The sequence below is a fragment of the Ostrea edulis genome, chromosome 1 (assembly GCF_947568905.1).
Source record: "Ostrea edulis chromosome 1, xbOstEdul1.1, whole genome shotgun sequence".
NCBI lineage: Eukaryota > Metazoa > Mollusca > Bivalvia > Ostreida > Ostreidae > Ostrea > Ostrea edulis.
Window position 1 is genome coordinate 30,165,041 of NC_079164.1, and position 23,108 is coordinate 30,188,148.

General features: G+C 35.3%; 1 protein-coding gene across 3 annotated transcripts in view; it reads right to left on the reverse strand.

Moving 5' to 3' along the window:
• Positions 1–317: 317 nt before the first annotated feature.
• Positions 318–23,108, reverse strand: part of LOC125663958 (G-protein coupled receptor 161-like) — a 51,285-nt gene continuing 28,494 nt past the window's right edge. The window contains exons 2-3 of one of the 3 annotated variants that reach the window (XM_048896411.2): positions 9,783–10,057; positions 318–3,640 (exon numbers count right to left, since the gene is read on the reverse strand). In XM_048896411.2, the coding sequence (XP_048752368.1) occupies positions 2,024–3,292 (1,269 nt within the window). In that variant the 5' untranslated portion in view covers positions 3,293–3,640; positions 9,783–10,057 and the 3' untranslated portion in view covers positions 318–2,023. Of the gene's footprint in view, positions 3,641–4,524; positions 4,788–9,782; positions 10,058–23,108 lie in introns of those variants that run through there. The other 2 variants (XM_048896413.2, XM_048896412.2) reach the window with 2 other exon arrangements.

The following is a 23,108-nucleotide window of genomic DNA, read 5'->3' on the forward strand; positions in this document are numbered from 1 at the left end:
CATCCATTTCCTTATATGACATATAGGCTAATGACACCATCAAGTCGTTCATATTCCTTACATTAATTTTTTTTTTTTTTTACGTATGATTACCAAAGGCGATACAACCGTCAACAGAAGACATCTTGTGTTTTACTGTCTCTGTTCAAACTACTTCAACTTAAAACATAATATCGCAATAGAGCGCAATTCCATCGCCGCTGCCATTATTCATTCACACATTTCTTGCATGACACCATCTGCATTACTTGATTTGGAATTTTAAGAGATATTTCTCTTCCTTTACAGCCCGTCTGCTCGGAATGAGGAGAAACAAGAACAATTTCATATTGATTTATTTTTTTTTCTCGTACCAAACGCTTTAAATAGGATACAACAAATTATATCCAGTACCAACAACAAAATCAGTTTTGACAACTTCAACACGATTTAACAATAACTGCAATATTCAAACCTTAACATTTTCTGTTCTATGTGTTTTACTGAACGTGATTACAAAAACTTCCAATTTTGTTTCAATAGTTTCACCAACGAACGAATATCCTCTTTTTTGATTTACTAAGTTTATCTTTTCAGAACAATTTTCTCTATTTTATACTCTTCCCATCCAGATAAGATATGTGCAATTCTTACTTCAATTCCTTTATCCATCCTATATCGCTAATCAATAGACAAAAATTCTAGGACTCAAATCGATAACAGATATCGATTTCGGCCGGCAGATAGCGCCATATAACTGTCAGTGTTAACCATTGCACGCAAACTGAACACCTACAATTTTGTTGCGAAAGCTCAATGTCTGCTTACAATCCGCCAAATCTAACAGAAACCCCCAAGAATAGCACGTACGGTCCATACATAATTATAAAGGCTTCTTACAAAATAAATACAATGTATATATACATGTAGTTATATGGCATGGGTTACCGGGAATAGTACACAGAAGAATTCTCATGAGGTAAGATCTATACCCAACAGTACTGGGAAGGAAAAAAAAGTTCTCAACAAACCACTCAATGTCTACAAGTTCCTGCAAATACACATAATTCTACGTCTCCATGAGTCAATAATGATTGGGTAAAATTAACAGAATTTCACAAGATCTTAACAAAAGAATCATCAAATGATAAGAAATTTGCGAACCTTGTTTTCACAAATGAAAATATTTATAATACACGTCATGCAATGTTGTACTTTAAAACAAGTAGATATCAAAAACCTATACTATACAATCCACGATGTACATTAATGTATTTGACAACATTCAACAACGACATTAAACTGCCAAAAATTATTCGATAAATAAAAATATAAATCCTCCCTGGCAATTTCAATAAACATAACAATATTTATGAACTAGCAATGTCTACAAATGTAGCATACTGAAGGTTTGTTTTAAAAAATATACTACTCAGTAAAGTTTGCAAACGTATTTGGGGAAGAAAATTAACAGCGTTGATTCTATCAATTGAATTGCGAAGAGGTTTGTCTACAATACATGGAGACGAATATATTCCACGTGATGAAAAATGATAATTGCAAATCAAAAATAATTACTTGGTGAGAAAAGTCCCTGCGAATGGTTTTCAAAATTAATACCATCGTAGACATACAAATATGATGTACAAATATGAAGACAACTATGATATTTGGATTTCAATGACACAAACATGGCGTTTAAATGGTTTCTTTTTTCTAAAATTGTGTTTTACACCCGACTCATTCAGGTATTTAATAGTACTCACTTCCAAATACATCAACTTTTGATTACTTGTAACGCAAATTCTCCGCGCGAATTAGAATACATTATCATTCAAAATTGGACGAAGGTCCGTGACATTACAAATGAAAAGACATAAAATACAACATCAAAACTGGGAAAACAAATAAATAATATTACCAATTATAGATAACAAAGGTGTGTCTTGGAAGAATCACGTGGAATGCTTTTACTTCATACAACACCCAAGATTCTCATCAAATGTCAAATTGAGGACTGGGACACTTTGAAGCGGCGTTTTTGTCAGGACCGCTGAGATGTGACAGGCTGGTTGTAAACCAATGAGGTCAGCGTTGTTGATGTCGATGATAAATGCAGAGGTTTCTCGAATGGTACTGTGTCAGATTCTGTGCTGCTTTGATGAACGATGCCTTCCCGTGAAAATACTGATTCACTCCCTCTTCTGGATAAAGACATGTTTATACTTTCTCGGCTTTGTATTTTCATTATTATTTTTAGTTCTTGCCTAGCTAACTTACTCCTAAAAACGTACACAAGAGGGTTACACGCGAAACTCATCATGGCTAAAAGAATAGAGATGGTTTCTAACACGGGAGGGATTTCTTGTGAATTTTGTAAAATTGTTTCTAAAATAATGATGATGAAATAGGGGAGCCAACACACAATGAAGGTGGATACGACAAGGAGACTCGCCAGCGCGGTTTTCCATTCATCTCTATGCCACAATAGCGGTCCCGTCCTGCTACTGCTGGTGCTGAGACGGCGGTGAAGAATGGGCGCCGTACTACTGCGACGTCTCTCAAATCTGAGCGGCGTCTGGGTAGTACACGCCTCGTCTAACTGGTTATTGGGGATCACACTGTTACGTCTGGTTCTTTCGCTGTTGTTTTGAGCAGCCTTGAAGATGACGCGATAAGCCCACAAAATAACACACAGCGGCAAAATGAAAGTCAAAGTTACTAGAGAAAATGTGTAGTACCTTTCATCTTTAATTCGGCTTGACCACAATACCGTGCATGTACCTTTGTCTTTTTGATAATGATAGTGGTTCCATCCGAACAGAGGAGGTAGCGAAACCAAAACGGCCAAACTCCAGACTGCGGCTATCATTAGAGCAGATCTTCGTTTAGTAATCCGCATCTGATAGTGAAGCGGCGTGACCACTGCGCAATATCTGTCTAATGAAACAGCTACTAAGGTCAACGTACTGGCAGCAAATATAGCGTTCATCAAAAATCCTGTCACTTTACACCAAATACTTCCAAATAGCCAGTCCTCAGCAATTAAAGCACCAAACATGAACGGCATTACAAGAAGTGTATTCAGGGAACTACAAATTGACAAATTCAGTATAAATCGATTGGATATCGTTAATAACGCAGGGCGCTTGTAAAAAACTAAAAACACTAATAAATTCCCTGCGACGCTGGCAATGAAAATGAAAAACAGAAACGTCGTTGTTGAAGCAACCTTAAATATTTCCATGGAATCTCTCGTCAATTTGGAGTCATTTCCCTGTTTACTGAACGTTGAATTTGTCTCTACTGCCATGTTTCGCTTTCCTCGTCTTCGCTTTGACTGCTGTCTACCAAACCCTGACCGTCCTTTCTATAGCGGATTAGTTTTCCAATAAATCTACCGATCGCTGCTCGCCTGGGAGGCGTTCTTAACAATCATTGGATCCCTGTGTTTTCCGAAGCGCGTTTGGTCTAATGCCCTTTTGCGTTATCCGACACTTTGGCTAATACGAGTTTTCATTGTCTTTCAGTTTGCAATGTTCACTTTGATGATTTTTGTTAAACTGATTGATGCTAATTGTGTTTTCATCCTTTTCGTTCTTATTTCAAACAGAGAGTTTATCCATTTCCAAGTGAAATTCCTGTGTCCTTGAATGTGAACCTAAAATGGACAAATGAAAATTTTTAACGCATTTTAATCATCTATCTATCTACAGTATCTATCTATTTCTATCTAACTATAGTGCGTTCCTTTTGTGATATCTATCCATGATATTAGATCATCCAACGGAGGAAGATATCCTTATTCAGCAGAATTATTCAATATATATTGTTTTGAATGTAGTTTTAGAAAGGTTACCAATATGCCATGGTAAAAAGAAAAACAAGCAACAATCAATACCATAATTTGTATTGCCGACAGTTAGACTATACGTGCACATACTTGTATCTTACATACTCTTTTCTGGTATATTGTATGTGAATAATTTAATGTTACTTATAAAACACGCAATTTGATTGGTTCAATTGACATTATCAACATTCTTAATATCGTATAAACTAAGTTGCCGTTTAGTCCCGCTATATGACGTCCTAGGAATGACGTCACAATACGTTTGGCTGTTCTGTTTCCATTTTTGTTGCGGCAAAATTGGTCCTCGTCATATAAAATTTTCATATTTTCTTTCGAATTATTTATCAAATAATATCAAACACCATTTACTAAATTAAATCATAACGAATACGAGTAATGTAATTTCCCCTCATTTTATACGATAAAAAGTACAAGTGAATTAAGACAGTTTGCGTTACTTCATAAACCGTTTCGCGGATTATTATGCGTAAACTGCCCCAACTTACTTTATATCACGTAGAATGAGGAAAAATTACTTTTATTCCTTAATTATTGAAACATGCATCGGTATACATTCATACATGTACTGTACATACAGACATGCATACATGTACATACAAATATTTCTTGTAATAGTAATATAATTATCTATTTCCTATCAGGAATTGACAAGTTCTCTCGTAGATACTTACGTTTACGACCATCCACGACGAAAGTGGTATTGATTTGGGGGGAAATTTACTTAATCCATAATGCACACTTAGTATTGCATCTTTCACACCTCCAACTCGTATTTTCGAACCTCAGTATAAAAAGAGAGATTTCCCATAGTATCTACACGTGAACCCGCCAATACACACCATAAAGTTACCGAGGCAAGTATGCATTTCCTTGTATTTTCATATTAGCAGATGACTACTGGCAGATTGTGAAAAGCAAACAAGTTTTTGTATGGAACGAAAAGACAAACAATCAACGTGCATTGTAATCTACATGCATTGTAATCTACATTGCTATCTATTAGCATGAGTTCTTATTTTCTGTTCATAACAAGTGATGGACAGAACCACCGTGCATATCTCCCTTCTACAATAGATCTATAATAATGTATTGAAATTGCCCTTCTTAGTATGCATTGATTATTGGGATTTTCAATTACGATTAGTAATATTAATCCAATTGTCCATTTTTATGTATTTTACTATCTACTATCTATTTTAGTTCAAAAATTTCCATACGGCATATTTTGTACGTTTATTGTCAACAACTCCATGGTCCGGTCCTGATCCGCTTTTATTGCCTTCTTGTTTTTCCAGGTTTTACTAAATACGGCGTAGTACTTTGATGTCATAATCAGGTCTTAAACGAGACTGGACAATATATGATTTATATAATAACTCTCATAAAACTGAAAACATAACGCTTTTTTCTGTCCATAATCGATATTTTTCATAAAAAGATGTGGAAAATTAATGCATCAATATAATTTTTTTTTTTTTTTTTTTTTTTTTTTTTTTTTACAGCGGTGGGTGATTAGACATCTCCATTTACAACGGTACTACTGTGTTTACAATCCGACAACGCAGTGCTGCGTAGCTGCAACATTGTTCCTTGTTATGTCTTTTTTAATATTCATTAATTATCGAACTTTCAAATACTAGTACCGATATTTACCTACATGTACTAGCATCGTGATACGAACCGATACACTAAAATACCGGTAATAGCAAACAGCTACAAGGGTCATATGATGTTCAAAAGCTCACAGATAAATTCAAAATGGAAAAAAAAATCTTAAAATTGAATAATTAGGTCTCTTTAACATTAAATTTCTTTTGTACCTGATCGAATTAAGGGATAATATGATACAGATTTTAAATTCTAAAGAACATGGCGAGTGCCCTTTTGAAAAGATATTTATATAGTACAAAAAATTTACTCATTAACAATTTTCATTTTCTTAATTCAACGAAACATGGGAATAATCCTACACTGGATTTAATATCGTATTATCTGGTTCCGCTATTTTCATTGCGACCTACTTTTAGTAAACCATCATACACAATGCATGTCGTTTTATCGAGTTCCCATCTTCGTCAAATGGGCAACAGTTCCTCAGGCGTAATTTCTCCATACGATAATGGATCAGTCCGTCAATCATTCAATGTTTTCCTATGGATTCCAGTGAGAGTTGCAGCAATGGAATACTAATGATAACTAAGTGCTATAACATTGTGCTGGTTCATAACACACACTGAAGTATAGTGCTGTTTTAATTCCCGTAGAAAAACGTGGACTACATGATGTCTACACTGAATACTCTCCATTACAGATCTAAGTTTATTTCCTTGTTTGTTTCCAGTCATCTATATTTCATCTGACAGAAAGGTAATCCCTCTGACTCCTTTAAGTAATCGGGCATACCCCGCCATTTCCTCGTCACCAACGTTTTGAGGACTAAGTACTGTGTATTTAAATAATGAAGTGTGGTGTACTAGTCATTACTGGGAATGTGATGACCATCATCTCCCCCAATAATGACATTAAAAATACATTTCCATTGTTTATGTTTACATCAACACTACCTGACTGGACTATAGAATGCGTCTTAGGTCTACAATATGCGCATTGATAACCATGTTATATTTAAGTAAAATGAGAACTTATATGCTGTTATAATTGGTGGAAAAATCCATTTTTTTCTATTGAGTTCGTGTATATATTCACTGAAAAATATTTCCAAAAGTTTACAATTAGCATTTATATTCGTCTAAATGTTTAGTTTAAAACGACAAATAAAACTAAAATTACACCAAGGAAATTTGACACAAATACATACATTTCAATTTCAGCAATTAACACGCAGCCCGTCCGAACGGTGGTTTGGCATTGTGTCAGGTATTGTCAACTGCTTTACGCATCATTGGCACACACACACACACACACACACACACACACACACACACACACACACATATATATATATATATATATATAACAAAACAGCTACATCTTTTAGAAGAAATGTTACTGTATATTGGGACATTCACGAGGCCGTTAATAGCTAACAGGGAATGGTTCTCTTTGGTACTAAATTGTACCAAGCCAGCATGTAGTGTTAATATAATACTCATATCATGTTCCCGATGCGTTTGTATTCCTACATGTACATTAACACTAATGCAGAAAAGACATTTTCCACCATGTTGCTTTGGTCTCTGTCAACCACTCTGAATCAACATTAAAATGTGTTAGAATTTTGAAAGAAAATAGGCAGAAAGTATGTAGACATGTATTTAAAAGACATTGGGTATTCTCTTCCATTGGAAAAGGGATTCCTCATGGCAAGGAAAATCATCTTAATAGGCACGCTCTAGGTTCATTATTGCTCTCGTGATATCAATTTGTCTCTTTATTAGTATTATAGGAAAAGAAAAGAAGCTGTACAAATCTATCACGAAAAAAGGCACATATTAGAAAGTTGAGAAGAAAACGATTGATTCTTTAGGTTTGGTTTGCAGAAACATGTCCAACTTGAAAATTAATACTGAACGACTTTTCTAGTACAATTGAATGCTTATTCTTTCACAATTAAAGTATATTTTATTTTGTCGTGTTTTCACTGATGCGAACATATTTTATTTCTTTGCTTATATCTTGTTTACATGTATCTTAGAATTTTTCTTTCATATAGAGACATTATCAGGTTTTACAGATGAAGTGACATAGGTTTTAACCTATGCATTGTGCTCAGGGCCGCAGTAGTAAAGTTTTTTGTTTTTTTTATCAAGACAACGCTTTTCGTGACACTGAACCAGTTTCTAAGTTCATATCCGAAAGACCCTTGACTTTCACTTATAAAGCACAGTAGTTGGCCATGAACGAGTTCGCAAAATGGCGGCGTCGTTTGTATAGAACCATGTGCGTTTGAAAGTCGAATGGAAAAATCCGTCTTGAAACACGATCATATCAAATTTAATTTTATCCGAATAGAAGTTGTTCTTTTTCTTCAAAATTTGCAACTCATCTGTTTATTTCTGAATAGGATACACTTTTGACAGTGCAGCGCGAGTTATTTTCCCCTAAATTCATGGGGCGCACATCAAGTTGCAGTCCATTATAAGGAATACATAGAATATTTACTATTTCTGATTGCAATGATGCAAGTTTCAGTTAAGGAATTTGTGATTACTGACAAATAATATGACTGTACAGTAATTTTATCCTTTGATTGTATTTATGTGTCCTTTGTATGATTTTTCACAAGCATAAGGATGTGTATTGTATATTATCATAATTGTATATTATAACGAATGTTATATTTTCTGTGGTAGGACAATCTTTATTTGAGGTTTTCTAAGTTGCTAGAACTTGAGTTTGGAGACAAGGAGCGCACCTGCCGGGGTCCGTTATATTTAGGGGGTGTATTTCGTATCATGGAGTGGGGACTTTGTCACCAGTTGACGGCGAGATAAACTCAGATAAATATATCTCAAGCCTTGATGAAATTTATAGCCTGTAATAGTGTAACACTTTCCAAACTTCCAGGAGACCAGTTCTCCTTGCCATGTGTCTGCTAAGACCAATCAATGGTGAGTCGACAATGCTATAAACACTACCGTGGCTACCAAAAGTCCAGATCTCAACATTATCAAAATGTATGAAAATACGCGTACAACGACATATTTCTTAAATTAAAAATCTATATAAAACTCTATATAAGTCCTTCCCATAAGTACAAGACCACGACGTAACAACTAGTGGAGTGAAGAGATACATGTACCATCAGGCTAACACGACTGGTTTGGAGTGACGAAATACCATCAGGCTAACACCACCGGTTTGGAGTGACGAAATACCATCAGGCTAGTGAAGAAATACCATCAGGCTAACACCACCGGTTTGGAGTGACGAAATACCATCAGGTTAGTGAAGAAATACCATCAGGCTAACACCACCGGTTTGGAGTGACGAAATACCAGCAGACTAGTGAAGAAATACCATCAGGCTAACACCACCGGTTTGGAGTGACGAAATACCATCAGGCTAGTGAAATAATACCATCAGGCTAACACCCCTGGTTTGGAGTGAAGAAATACCACCAGGCTAACACGACCGTCTTGCAGTGAAGAAATACCATCAGACTAGTGAAGAAATACCATCAGACTAGTGAAGAAATACCACCAGACTAGTGAAGAAATACCACCAGACTAGTGAAGAAATACCATCAGACTAGTGAAGAAATACCACCAGACTAGTGAAGAAATATCACCAGACTAGTGAAGAAATACCATCAGGGAAGTGAAGAAATACCATCAGACTAGTGAAGAAATACCACCAGGCTAACACGCCCGGTTTGGAGTGAAGAAGGAAACTCCATCTTACTATCTAACTGAATTCCTAAGGCGTGGCATGGCGATTTAAATTTCACTTTTGGGGTACACTAGCATCGGCTTTCTTAGCATTACAAAAATATTAAGTACATACATTACCCACAACCCTATCACATTTGTTATAACATTTTGGAATTAACAATTAAGGTAACCGGCAGATTTTCTAAATTGTTATATGTGGATGACGTCATAGTTTTGCAATACATTAATTATTTTAATGTTTTTTAATCTTTGATATACACATTTAACTATTATCTTGCCGACCACGTGATGATTCGGGTTAGAATAGGTCGATCCTCAGTACCCCTTGCTTGTCGTAAGAGGCGACTAAATGAGGTGGTGGCAAAAATGAGGGTCCGTGTCACGGCAAGTGTGGCACGATAGAGATCCCTCTCTGCTCAAAGGCCGTAAGCACATGGGTCTAAGATTTGCGACCCTTCACCGGCAATGACAACGTCTCCATATCAGTGAAAATGTCTATCGCGGGACGTTAAACAATTTACAAGAAATTAACCAACCATTTTCCCGGTTTGATAACGAGGTAAAAATATACATACCTCCTTTACACATGGTTTGAACATCGTAATCAACACATTGTCTTCAGAAGTATACCTCTAACACAAAGGAGGTGATCAGAAATCATCATGAAATTAGATTTCGTGAATGTGATTCCCATTTTAAGAAAGTATAACCGACAACTGCAACTCGTTTTGGGCTGATGGAAACATTCAGGAATCGACACCAAAATTAAATAATGACATGGCACACTTCAATGTACAATATTCATAATGTCTGTCTATTCAAAGGGGAGCTTCCATAGAGCGGGGCATTCCTACAAAAAAGGAAATGATAATATACAGAAAATGAACCAAAACTTGAGTTGTAATTTGTTTCTCTGCAGTAAGTATATTACGCAGGTTTTGTACAGCTATATGTTTGATGATTGTTTGTCAGTAAAGACCAGGTATAGAACAAACAAGGACATAAAAATGAGAAAGAGGATAACGAAGAGTGACCAATCTCATAGAGAATACAAAATCAAGGGTAGGGCACACCAGAGCTGCAATCATGTACCTAGGAGGAGTAAGCATCCCCTACTTACCGGCCACACCCACCGTGAGCTTTCAACCTTGATCAGGTAAACGGAGTAATTTGTAGTCTAAATCAGAATGCAAAGAACGGCCTAACAATTAGCATGAAACACACCATACAGCATTCCACCTAAAGGAAAGTTGTAATTGCAATAAGAATCATGATAACGACCATTGACTTCAAACGAGACTGTTGAAACTTCTGTAACATTAACTGATATGTCAGTAGCCTGCCTCGATTTAAACATTTATCATACGCAAAACATGCTCTCACGTATCAAATCAATAAACACAATATACGGGTGATAATGGAGTATTGGTACACAAATATGGGAAGTTGATAACGTACATGTAAAAGCTGCATTCATCTCGTTTGCCTTAAAGTTGTGCTGTACGTTTAATTTGCCGTTAACATATATGTTCAGTAATATATCCAAATATGAAGGAGACATGGAAGACTCTGTAGTGTCTTTTTTTTCTCGAATTAACTAGGATATATCGAATCGACACATGAATAAAAATGACTATTGTAAATAGGAAAAACGCCGTCGATATATCTGTGTGTCGATTTGTAGCCACTGGAAGAGATTTTTTTTCTTCTCATGTAGAAGCTTTTGAATAAATTCTGGTCCATGAGAATACAAAGACAGGTCAACTAATAATGGAGCACAATATTAAACATTGTTCAAGAATTTTATTTTTAAAAATCTTAAATCTCATGATCATATCTTTATTTGTGGCACCGATGTAGTGTATTTTCGTTGATGACTAGCGTACAATAATTCCCCATATTTGGCTGTCATATGAATAGTCGTGGTTATAAACCATATAACAAGTCCAGCTACTACAAGTTTTTGTATGGTTTCGAAGGAGGCGTGGTAATCACGTAACATAATAACTTCACACTTTAAAAGTTATTGTATAACACATATGACAAAAACGCAAATTGAAAACATATTTATTTTTTCGATTAACAAGCTATTTGCTTATACAAACCAAAGAATGTATAGAAACTAAATTCAAACTATAAACAAAAATTCACCAACCATGTATATGTAAATGTTTCCTTTTCTAAGACTGCAAAGTCAAGTTACTGTAACAGTAAAAAAATCTCCATGTGGATATCCATTGGGTCTGATTCTCTTGTTACTGCTTGTTTCACTTGGACTAATCCCCTCATCCTCCGAATTTTCTGTGCGTGTAATGGACGAATCCATTAAATCATTCTCACACTCTACAGGTGGATCCACTGCAACATTCATGCCATACTCAACTAAATTTTCTGTACCCATGATTGGCGGATCCAAGATCTTCGAGCTATTATCTGGTGCTCTTCGGACGCCTGATATATACATGTACAGCTGGGTTGCGCAAGTGCGTTTCCAACTATGGTTCGAATAGTTCCTTTCCAAACCGCCTTCCGCGCAGATCAAACACTTAAAGGTTTTCAGTTTGTTGATACCTACGGTTTGGCTTCCATAACGGATCGGAGCACCAGATGCTGAGGACAGACATCTTCAGTAGAAAGATCCTGTACGTCCTAGAACATCCAAATAAATATCAAAGTACTCGACAATACATCGCTCCCATATGAAAAAAGTATTGATGTTACATACATGTATGTATAATGATGTCTAAATTAATGTGTTAAAATGTAGAGAGATTTATTGTTCATGTTCAGCTGCCCAAGCCCTCCTTTGTGGATTTTGGTTTTCCGACCAGTCAACTGTACAAATTTTCCAAATGTCTGATCCAACAGTGAACCATTCACATTCCAGGTCATGGTATTCATCGCATGAAAAAGACAATTTTTAAAAGTTGTTCCGCATTTTGCCTCCCGAACACTCCAACACCCCACGATTTGGCCTCTTCTTCCGGTAATATAGGATCAGCCTGTTTTGTAGTACACTCTATGCCCTTTTCAATCAGTGATTTCATTTTCATATCTAGAACTTTTCGGAATTCGACAAAAGCTACATTCTTTTCATCTAAAAAGTTTTTAACGTAAACTGTCTTGTCTCGCAAAAATCAGAGAAGTCCACAATCAATTAAGCACAGGCTCTCAGGTGGCTAGTCCTTTCCATCCTGACGCCTAGCTTCCACTATGAAACGCTGCAACCAGTAATTCATGTCCACGCTGTCCTGCAGTTGAAATTCCGGAATAGTTTCAGATCTGCTGGTTTTCCATTTTTCATACATATTTATTGCCCATTTAGTATTTTGTGTAGTATTAACATTTTCTTGACATTCAACAAGCGATTTAGGTCAGTCTCCGTTACGACGGCATTTGTGCTGTCCAAAATGTCTGCATCAATCTTAAATTCGTCATGCTCCGAATCTGCAAGCATTTGCGTTAGACTTATATTTGAGAATCCTTTAGACGCCTTCATTTTGTCACAAGCTTGAGACAAACTTTGGTCATCTACCTCTTCAACTTTAAAATTCTCATCAACATCTAAAAAAAAAAACCTCCACGTCCATTTTTCAACAAATAAAGCTAACCAAACACGGTCAGCTAAAGGAACTACCGATTTGAAGCGCGAATTGCCAGTGCAGCTCGGAAAACACTCCTTCGAATTTTATTGTATTTTGAATTCCATAAAAAAGCCCACATGGTCTCTCTTGAACAATTCAAAATTTATAGCTTAAAACCTCATTTGACAAATAAAACCGAGGGTAAATAGGATGTTTTAATATTCCGTTTATGTTAAATATTACAGGAAGATTTTTTTTCTTTTTACAAAGTAATCATAAAAAGTAAGTATTTAAGCTACAAGTGTACGTTTGTTTTATTTACTATAATGAAAATAATGCAAGAATAACAGATGGCAGATTTAAAAGTATTCTAGAGATACATATTGGAGGGAAGATTGAAACAAATTAAAAAGAACTATAATATTATGTTTCCATTTGTCACATAGTACCGATCGTGAAAGTATGTGTGCCACAAAGCATTTGCCGGACTAATAGTCATACAATAATTCCCGTATTTGGAAATGAAACAGGGTCGTAAAGTCGTGTCCTTACGGGCACTCGTCACACCCCCGTTTCATTTCCAGATATGACTATTAGTCCAACAAATATAACATAATATAGGGTTGTATGGAGTCAAAATCTACTTTTGATAATCGCATTTGAGTTTATAGAGGTTATGACCCAATTTCCATGGCCAGGTGTTATATAGAGTAAACCCTACTTTTCATGATCGTATTATCCATATTAATCATGGTTTATAGATTTTAAAACCCAATTTACAAAATATAAGTATTCCACCAAAAAGATTCGACTGACTGTCAATGGTAACTGTCTAAGGTTCTAGGAAAATGATATTATGTTTAATGTTATTTCTATATCAAACAACGATATTATCATAGCTGGAGATTTCAATTTAGCCTAATTCCAAACATGGACAATATCAATTACTTTAAATGTTAATAATCTAGGGCAAAGCATGCGGTAAATTGACCAAATGAATACACATGATTTGGTAGATATTTATAGAGAATTCCATCCGGATGTCAAAAGATTTACATGGAGGAAATCTAACCCCTTGCAACAGACACATCTCTAACCCACACTTGTTTCTAGTTCATTTTCAAGAAAGCGGTATCTTAGAAAGTTATAGGTCATATCATTCAGCTGTAGTACTAACTCTTCAGACCAGAAATTTTAAGCACGGAAAAGGTTTGAAGAAACTTAACAATTAATTGTTAAAGGACCCAGACTATATTGAATCAGAAACCACCGTATCAATAGAATTAAAAAAGCAATATGCAGTATCAATGTATGTAGAAAATCATATTGATGAGCCAATAGACTCTGAAATTCATTTTACTGTTAATGATTAACTATTCTTAGAGAAATTGATAATGGAAATCAGAGCTAAACAATTTCATTTGGTGGTTGTGATTAAAAGCGGAACTCAAAAAAAGGAAGAAATAGATATAATTGAGGACATAGCAATGATGGAATATATTTATAATTGTCAAGTAGCATTATTATTTAAGAAATAAGTTAATTAGAGCCAATAATACGGCGTAAGTGTATGGGAAATTTGATTGGTTTTAGATGGATGAGTGAAGGAGAAAAACAGACTATTTTCTTAATATTGAAATAGAAATTACTCCGTTTTACCTAATCAAGATATAGGGCTCACGACGGGTGTGACCGGTCGACAGGGGATGCTTACTCTTCCTAGGCACCTGATCCCACCTCTTGTGTCTCCAAGGGGCCGCGTTTACCCTACTCTCCATTTTGTATTCTTTAAAGATCAATGTTTGTTATTTTCACCTTTTCATTTGACAGGTAAAGTAATTGCTAAACTAATTAAAACAGAAAACGGTGTACAAACAGTAATGACTAAACAGAGTAAAATTCTTTTAGAAATATGATTTTTATGGAACTATCTAATTTGTATTGCTTTAGGAGTTATGAGATTGATCACTGTTCGTTATCTTCACCTTTCATACCCTACAAAATTGTCCCGTGGGGATCTGGTTTAGAAGAGGTCCTCAGTACCTCTTGCTTGTCGTAAGAGGCGACTAAATGGGGTGGTCCTTCGGATGAGACCGCAAACACCGAGGTCCCGTGTCACAGCAGGCGTGACACAATAAAGATCCCTCCTTGCTCAATGGCCATAAGCGCCAAGCATAAGCTTAAATTTTGCAGCCCTTCACCGGCAGTGGTGACGTCTCCATATGAGTGAAATATTCTCGAGAGGGACGTTAAACAATATTCAATCAATCCCCACAAAATCCCAAAAGGATGAAGGGGTCTATATAAGAGCACAATGTCCCAAAGTTGAATGGTCATGAAAGTTCTTTGGAGGGAAACAATTTATGTATAGAGGCATTGAATGTACTAAAGCATGTCCGACAATAGAAAGCCTGGATAGTGATGGATCTACTGCTGCATCTTTTATAATGTTTTGGAAAAATATGGATTATAATAATTTCTGACAAAATGGTATGTTATATGTATACTTTAATTTATTGAATTTCTTTTGTAATATATTTTGTTACAATGTTTTAAAATCCCTCAACCTGCATTTTATTATTTTTAGATTTTGTTTTCTTTAGAAAAAATGGTTTCAATGAAAAATGGTATCCTATATACATGTATACATGTACATTTGAAAGTGAATTATTACATTTTTTACTACGCCTTCTTTCTGACGTTTTACGATCCATGTCTAAACTTTTGGGGGTTTTATATACATACTTTGGTATCCATTTCCTTTGCCTTCGTCCAAACTATAGGCACATTCCTGAATAATTTAGAATTTGAACGACATTTATCTATACATGGGTTACTTTTGATTAAATGTACATATGTTTCGAATGAAGACTATCTTAGAACTATTCTATTATTGACTACAGGTTAATGTTGTTGCATGCATATTGTCATTTTGAACATACTGGTAACTATAATATTTTTTCATTGGTTAAAATTCACAAAACATACGCTTTTGTCAATCACACACACGCATACACACGTGCTCTTATAATATTTTTAAACCGCTTGCGGAAAGTTTAAGAAATACCTTTATCTGTTTGTGTAATTTGTTGAACTTAAGGTATTCAATGTGTAATGACCATATTTCATATCTAATAAATGGATGGTGGAATTTTTGTAATCATGGTATCATTTTGAAGGGTTCATCAAATAAAAATAATCCACCGTAGGAATTTTCAAAATTTTGTTTACTGCTTGATTTATTTCACCTAGGATTTAACATTGAAGTATATGGGAAAAGCATGTTTTATTACAATATTTTAAAAAGAAATTATATTTTCACACAAATCTCTTGGTAGAAAGTTACAAACACTTTCTCTTAGTGAAAATATGAAATAAAATTAATCATTGACCACACACATTTTTAGAAAACTAGATTTTTCTTGATTTTACAAAGGGCAGACAACTCTTCCAAAAAGTCTTAAGTGCAAAAACGTCAGCTTCTAATCATTTACCAGTCATGTGAATTTCATCTGCTTCACTTTCATCATTATTCAACAATGAACATTTATGTTGATCTAAATCCTTCAAAATTGTTCATTATCCTTTCATTATACATGGAATACCTTAATCACAATTACTTAGTCGGCGGATTTGTATCATTCAATATTTAATCCAAAGATTAATCACCAAATGTCCATGACCTGGACTTTTTTCTACGTTATCTCTTTTATTCTTTCTTTCTCTCTCTCTCTCTCCCTTATGCACAATGATATAATCAAGATTTAATTATTATAACCGGTTGATACATTTTCATTCAAGCTCGTAAAATCGGAGGGGGGTGGGGGTGGGGGGGGGGGGGCTGGTACCCCACTTCTTTTTTTTTTTTTTTTACAATGAGCATGTTTTGTAATGCAAATAAACAGATAGAGGTACATTGTGTGCTCCCCACTTTTTATATCAGCTGTAGTGAATGAGATGATATATATAGTAAGCTTGAAAGTTTTGAATAAAACCTATTTAGCGAAATATGAGTAGTGGTAGTAAAAAGACTACCCACTTTCCCACGATTTATGGAAATGAGAGCTTGGTTAAAATTATATTTTATAACCAACTACGAAATGGTCTTCCGGATACCCCCAGCCCCATCCTCGCTTTGAAAACGATTATGTGCCCGTGATTTTATGCTATTCTAAAATAAAGAATAGCAGATGAACGCTGTCATCACACGTACTAGCTGATTAGAACTTTCATAAAGCTATATAAGAATAAACAATAGATCCAAACTATATACGTGTATGTGATATAATTCTAATATATTACCATACATGTGGAGGTCGGGAAGCTGAAATATTTCTGAGATCGTACAAAATAATACAGGTACATTTGTATGTTGCTCTACCAGAATAAAATACGATGTACATGTAGAATACTGTCCCTTTTCTTTTTATCTATCTTGATTAATAAAAGTTTTTCATATATATATATATATGTATATAACAATGACCGTAAATTTTACCTTACCAGAGGAATTCCTCCACGATAATAAAAGTAATTGTTCTAAGAGCATTACAACTGGTTTGACTTGTGAATATTTAACACCTAGTGTGTTAATCTGTTTGATTGTAACACAATAATCCCTTCACCTTCAACGTTAAGCCAGTTGAATCCGTGAATTATCGGATGCCAAAAGAGTTTGATAGGTCTGGTATACATTAATTAAAGATATTATTGTCTTCAACTGTGACGGGTAATTATAGAACAAATAGCGAATAGGAAAAATTACATGTCATCCGTATGCACAGCCTACCTTGACTTTATCAGAGAAATCTGAGATTTAGAAGTCTTAGATTTGTATAAGCCAAAACCTTCTTATGCATGTGGTGTAGATTTTCTAGACGTGAAAACATAATGGTATTGACACCCCGGATACTGGGTTCAGCTCAAGCACAACATACACAGGATAACCTTGAGATGTGTGAAATAATGTATTTCATAATGGAAGCAGGAAAAAGAAAGTGATATGTCAGTCCAAAAAAAAAATGAAGATAGGAAGGTTTCGGTGGAATCTAATTTCAGGCATTAAATGAGTCATTGAATTTGGTTTGTTTGGTTTCGTGCAATATGTCCGATTCCAGAAAATTTAAAGAACTGTCCCATGCACATATACAAGAAAGGGGTGAGGATAACGGACAGTGGTCAATCACATAAATCCCACACAGAATACAAACCTGAGAACGGGGCGAACATGGACATAACAGCTATAGAGTTTGCGGAATGCTGATTTTAATCAAGAATGTTGAAACCCCTGTAACATAAACTTGTCAGGAACCTACCTTTGTCTCAATAGTTAACGCTACGAGTAGTATGTTCATGCAAATGAGGTAATAGAACTGCATTGCTTATAGTATACATATTCTCATGCATTATTTGAGGATATGCTCAAGTTGCTGAAATACCATAATATTCTCACGTAAGCAATAAAGTGTACTACATGACATGTGCAAACCGCATGTATTCTGCTTGGTGATAATTGATTGTATTTCACATCTCAATAAAAACAATGCAACAAATTTGTGATGATATGTTTCAGGCAGGACGAAATGAACAGTGATCAATCTCATAACTTCTATAAGCAATACAAAATAGAGAGTTGGGAAAACACGGACCCCTGGGTGTACCAGAGGTGGGATCAGACGCCTAGGAGGAGTACATGTAAGCATCCCCTGTCGACCGGTCACGCCCGCCGTGAGCCCTATATCTTGATCAGGTAAACGGAGTTGTCCGTAGTCAAAATCAGTGTGCCAAGAACGGCCTAACAATCGGTATGAAATAAACAAGTCAGACAGTATTTGACCCAATGATATAGGTTGTATTGGCAAACTAGATCGTTATAACGACCGTAGAATTTGCTTTTAAAGAAACTGCTCAAACCCCTGCATCATCAACTTGTTTGTCAGTAGCCTGCCTCGATTTAACAAGAGTACCGCAAACGGTACATAATACGCCCGTGAAATGCTTACATAGGGTGTTTTTCTTGTGCTATAATTTGTATAACTTTGCTTCAGGTAGTATCAGCCATCATGAGGCTGTGACAAACTTTTATATGAACAAAGGGTCTTAGCTTAAAAATCAAGATTTCCTCAAAATGGACCAAGTTCAACAACCTGTAATTTTTTCAAAAATGGAAGAAAATCAAAATCCTTCCCCAGATGCACATCTTCAATACCCATACAAACACTCCACAAACTAAGATGGTTCTCACTTGAAAACTGTGGGAGGAGTTGGGCAGACAAATTATGTACCCTCCATAGAATATTTATTCCCAAATAGACTAAGTTCAACAACCTGTAATTTTCTCAAAAATAGTAGAAATCAAAAGCCATCCCACATGCACATCTTCAGTACCTCTACAAACACTCCAGAAAATAAGAAGGTCCTCACTTAAAAACTGTGGGAGGAGTTGGGCGACAAATTATGTACCCTACGTAGAATATTAATTTCCCAATAGACTAAGTTCAACAACCTGTAATTTTCTCAATAATTGTAGAAAATCAAAATCCATCCCACATGCACATCTTCAATACCCATACAAACACTCCACAAAATAAGAAGGCTCTCACTTGAAAACTGTGGGAGGAGTAGGGCGGACAAATTATGTACCCTCCATATAATAATTATTTCCAAATAAAGGGGCAAAACTCCTGGAAAAAAGTCGAAATGGATCAAAATTGCAGTATGATCTAGATTGACCCACAAAGAAGCTACACAGTAAATTTCAGTATGATATGTGAAAGGGAAATGAAATTATAAAGAGAAAACCCCGAACGGAAGGACGGACAGACGGACGTACAGACATCGCTGTGCCATAACACGTCCCGTCTACAGACGGGCGTATAAAAACTGACCATACGCAGAACAAGCTCTTGCGTATCGAATCAGTTGAGAGATGTAACCACCATATGCAGGTGATAATTGAATATTGCTACATAAACATGGAAAGTTGACGATGGAGATGCTGAAATCATCCCGTTTGTCATATCTGCTTCGTACTTAGATATTTTACTGAACATGGGTGTTAACTCCCACTAACAACTCAACTTTATGACAAACGGGATGAGTTCACCTTCTCCATCGCCAACTTCCCAGATGTATGAAGCAATATTCCATTATCACCTGTATATGGTACAACTGTACTTATGTTATAAGTATAACTAACAGTTAACACCTACACCATTTTATGATTATCGTGTTGTAAAACAATCGCAACGTCTCGGGTTATTTTTCGGCTTGTTGGAAAGGCCTGGTAATATGTGGTTGGTTGTAGACCTAAGCGTCTATCTGGGCGCTTCGTTCTGGAAATTTCCTCAAAGCTGATTCAAGACAAAAATCACGGATTGAAGAAACGAACAAGCATATTTTATTTATTCAACAATTACCAAAACTTATTTCTTCTGTACGATCAAAATCAAGCATCGAAAAACAACGGACTTACTTCATATCGTATTATCTATGGTTCTCATTTTAAAAAAAAACTGGCTAAGATCCGTCAAAGCATGTCCACCACTTTACTCTCATCTTTGCTATTTCAGGGTAGTTTATCGAAAACGAAAGTAGGTTTTTGATAAAGTTGATATTTATTAATCAAGTAAGATTCGATTATAGCTTACGGACTTCACCTCACATATGAAACGATATTAAAAGTGCAAGCAATAGCTCTGGAGCAAGCGTTTCTGAGTTTATTGGCAAAATTTATTGATATGGAGGATAGAAATCATTAACGGCAATATGGAGTATAGAAGATATGGATAAGCAATTTGATTTATAAACATGAAGAATAAAAATGATCACGGGCCGTGTGGAATATGGATGGTACGGGTGATCTACTGTCGTGCGGAACATTGATGGTATGAACTGCTATGTAGAAAATGAAGATGATGGAAGTATTGCATAAATTGATAATTAATTTCAGTGGGGAAGTATTAAGAATGAAAATGACCCATTAGATACTGTTAAAACAATAGAAACAGTTTTCCACATCATGAGTCAACCTTAAAGACAATGCAAACTCATCTAAACCGATCGTTGTTAATCAGTCCTTTGGGATATTAATCATATGATGCAATTCTTTCTTGTAATGAAGAAAGATAATTGTGCTTTCCGAATTTATCAGTTTCTTAACAAAATGAAATCTATAAGGACATTGAACTTTTATTCATGCAATCAACTTGGTAAAAAAACATAGAAAAATTGTTATTGAACAAAGACCAAATACGAGTAGTTTCAATCCCGCGGCGGTTGTTCCAGATGTCTTGTGTAGAGTAAAACGTTCCGCGTACCGTTTAGAATTCGAGATATTCTCTTGGTGAGGTCCTACAAATGGAACTAAATATGCGTGGCGCATAACTAATGTTGTCAAATCTCACACACAATTTATATGGATCAATAGAGGGCCAGGAGTAGGCTGTAAATGGCTGATTAATAAGGTCTAAATTTGAGCTGAATCAGCATCGTTTATCTGATATCACGTTGCACGTGATTGTGCTGTCTTGCTCGGTCAGTAACCGGCGTATATGTAATACCTGTTTTTGCTTAAAAAAATCTTATATTATACACTCTACATGTTTGCCAAGATATTAGCGAAACTCATTTCATTTTGGCATTTAAATCGAGTGTTTTGACACATTTTTACTGTCTGCTTAAATGTTCTATAGTGAAATACATTTTCACTTTACGTGATGAAACTGAGATGATCACGTGTCGTTTGATTTATGGATATCACAATCTTTGTGATGTCATGATTATGCATTTTAGTACATTGGTATGCTATATGGTTAAATCAACATTTCAAGATTTGGTTTTAATGTGTTATGATTGCGTCATAACCGAGTATTTTTATGTTTTAGTGACATTTGCTGTATCTAAGAATTTAAATGGACTATGTTGACATGATGTGTTGACCATGTCATATCATTATTTGCTATGATGCGTTAAAACTTTACATTTTATAACCTTAGTAGAAACTTTAGTGAAAAATAATTATTCTATATCCAAGTTCGACAATAATCACACTACCCACAACTTCTCACCTCATCATACCTATATGAAAAGGAAATACTGTAAAATGTACGTTCCAAAAATCCTTTACTCATCTATACATGTACTTAGGAGTGATCTACCTTAAAATATAAAAGTAATATCTTTTAATACTCGAAAACATGCTTTATTTTCGGTTACCATTCTTTCTGTCAATTCATATGAATCATTAGATTAAACTTTCTACATGCAAATTGTGCAGAAAATGCATATGCATGAATAATTCTTTCATCTGAAGGTATCACACCGGTAATTGTCCATTCAAAATGAACTTAAAGTCAATTGTAGTTCCATCTATTTAAAAGAATAATAATTTTCATGCGCGATTTTTCTCATTTCGTTTTCTTCTTTTCTCTTGTTTTTTGTAGTTCCCTACATTTAACAGAATAAATATTTTTATGTGCGATTTGTTTCATTTCTGATTCTTTTCTCTTGATATTTGTACCCTGATTAGGAAATTTTGTGTAATTTGTAGAAATAATCAATTGTATACGAAGGAACAATTTGATGTTGGTAACTGCTCAAGAATACTTCCTGAGGTGCACTGAGACTGTTCACACACATGTGAAAATCACGTGGATATGACGGTACATGTAATCTTGTTTGTGAAAACGTCGCGTAGGGTGTTGTTTTTCAGGTGTCGGCAGACGACACCGATAACAAAACGTTTCCGACTGAGTTCTTATGCATACATTTTGCAAACTGATTTTTAATGATTTTCCACTCTATACTAGATTGATAGATTGAATACTGTTTAACGTCCCTCTCGAGAATATTTCATTTATATGGAGACGTCCCCTCTATAATAATATATAGAAAAAATAATTACCGACGTAATACCCGAATATCTAACATGTTAAAACTCTATGTGATTTGTTTTTACATACATGTATGCCACTATCATTAACACGGGATGCTCTCTCTCTCTCTCTCTCTCTCTCTCTCTCTCTCTCTCTCTCTCTCTGTATCTGATCCATCATCTTGTGTTTCCTGGGATCCATTTTGTATTCTTTATTGGATATATGAGATTTATCAATGTTCGTTATCTTCACTTTCCAAAAACAAGAAATAATTAACTGTATCTAATATTTAAGTCAGAAGGTATTTCTAAATACAGAACTATAGTGTACTTGACTCAAACATTCCACCAAAATTTACTTTGTTTTGCACCATACTTCTTCCATATTGAAATATCTAATTGAATTAGAACAAGAGCCACAGGCCTTATCGGTCACCTGAGTA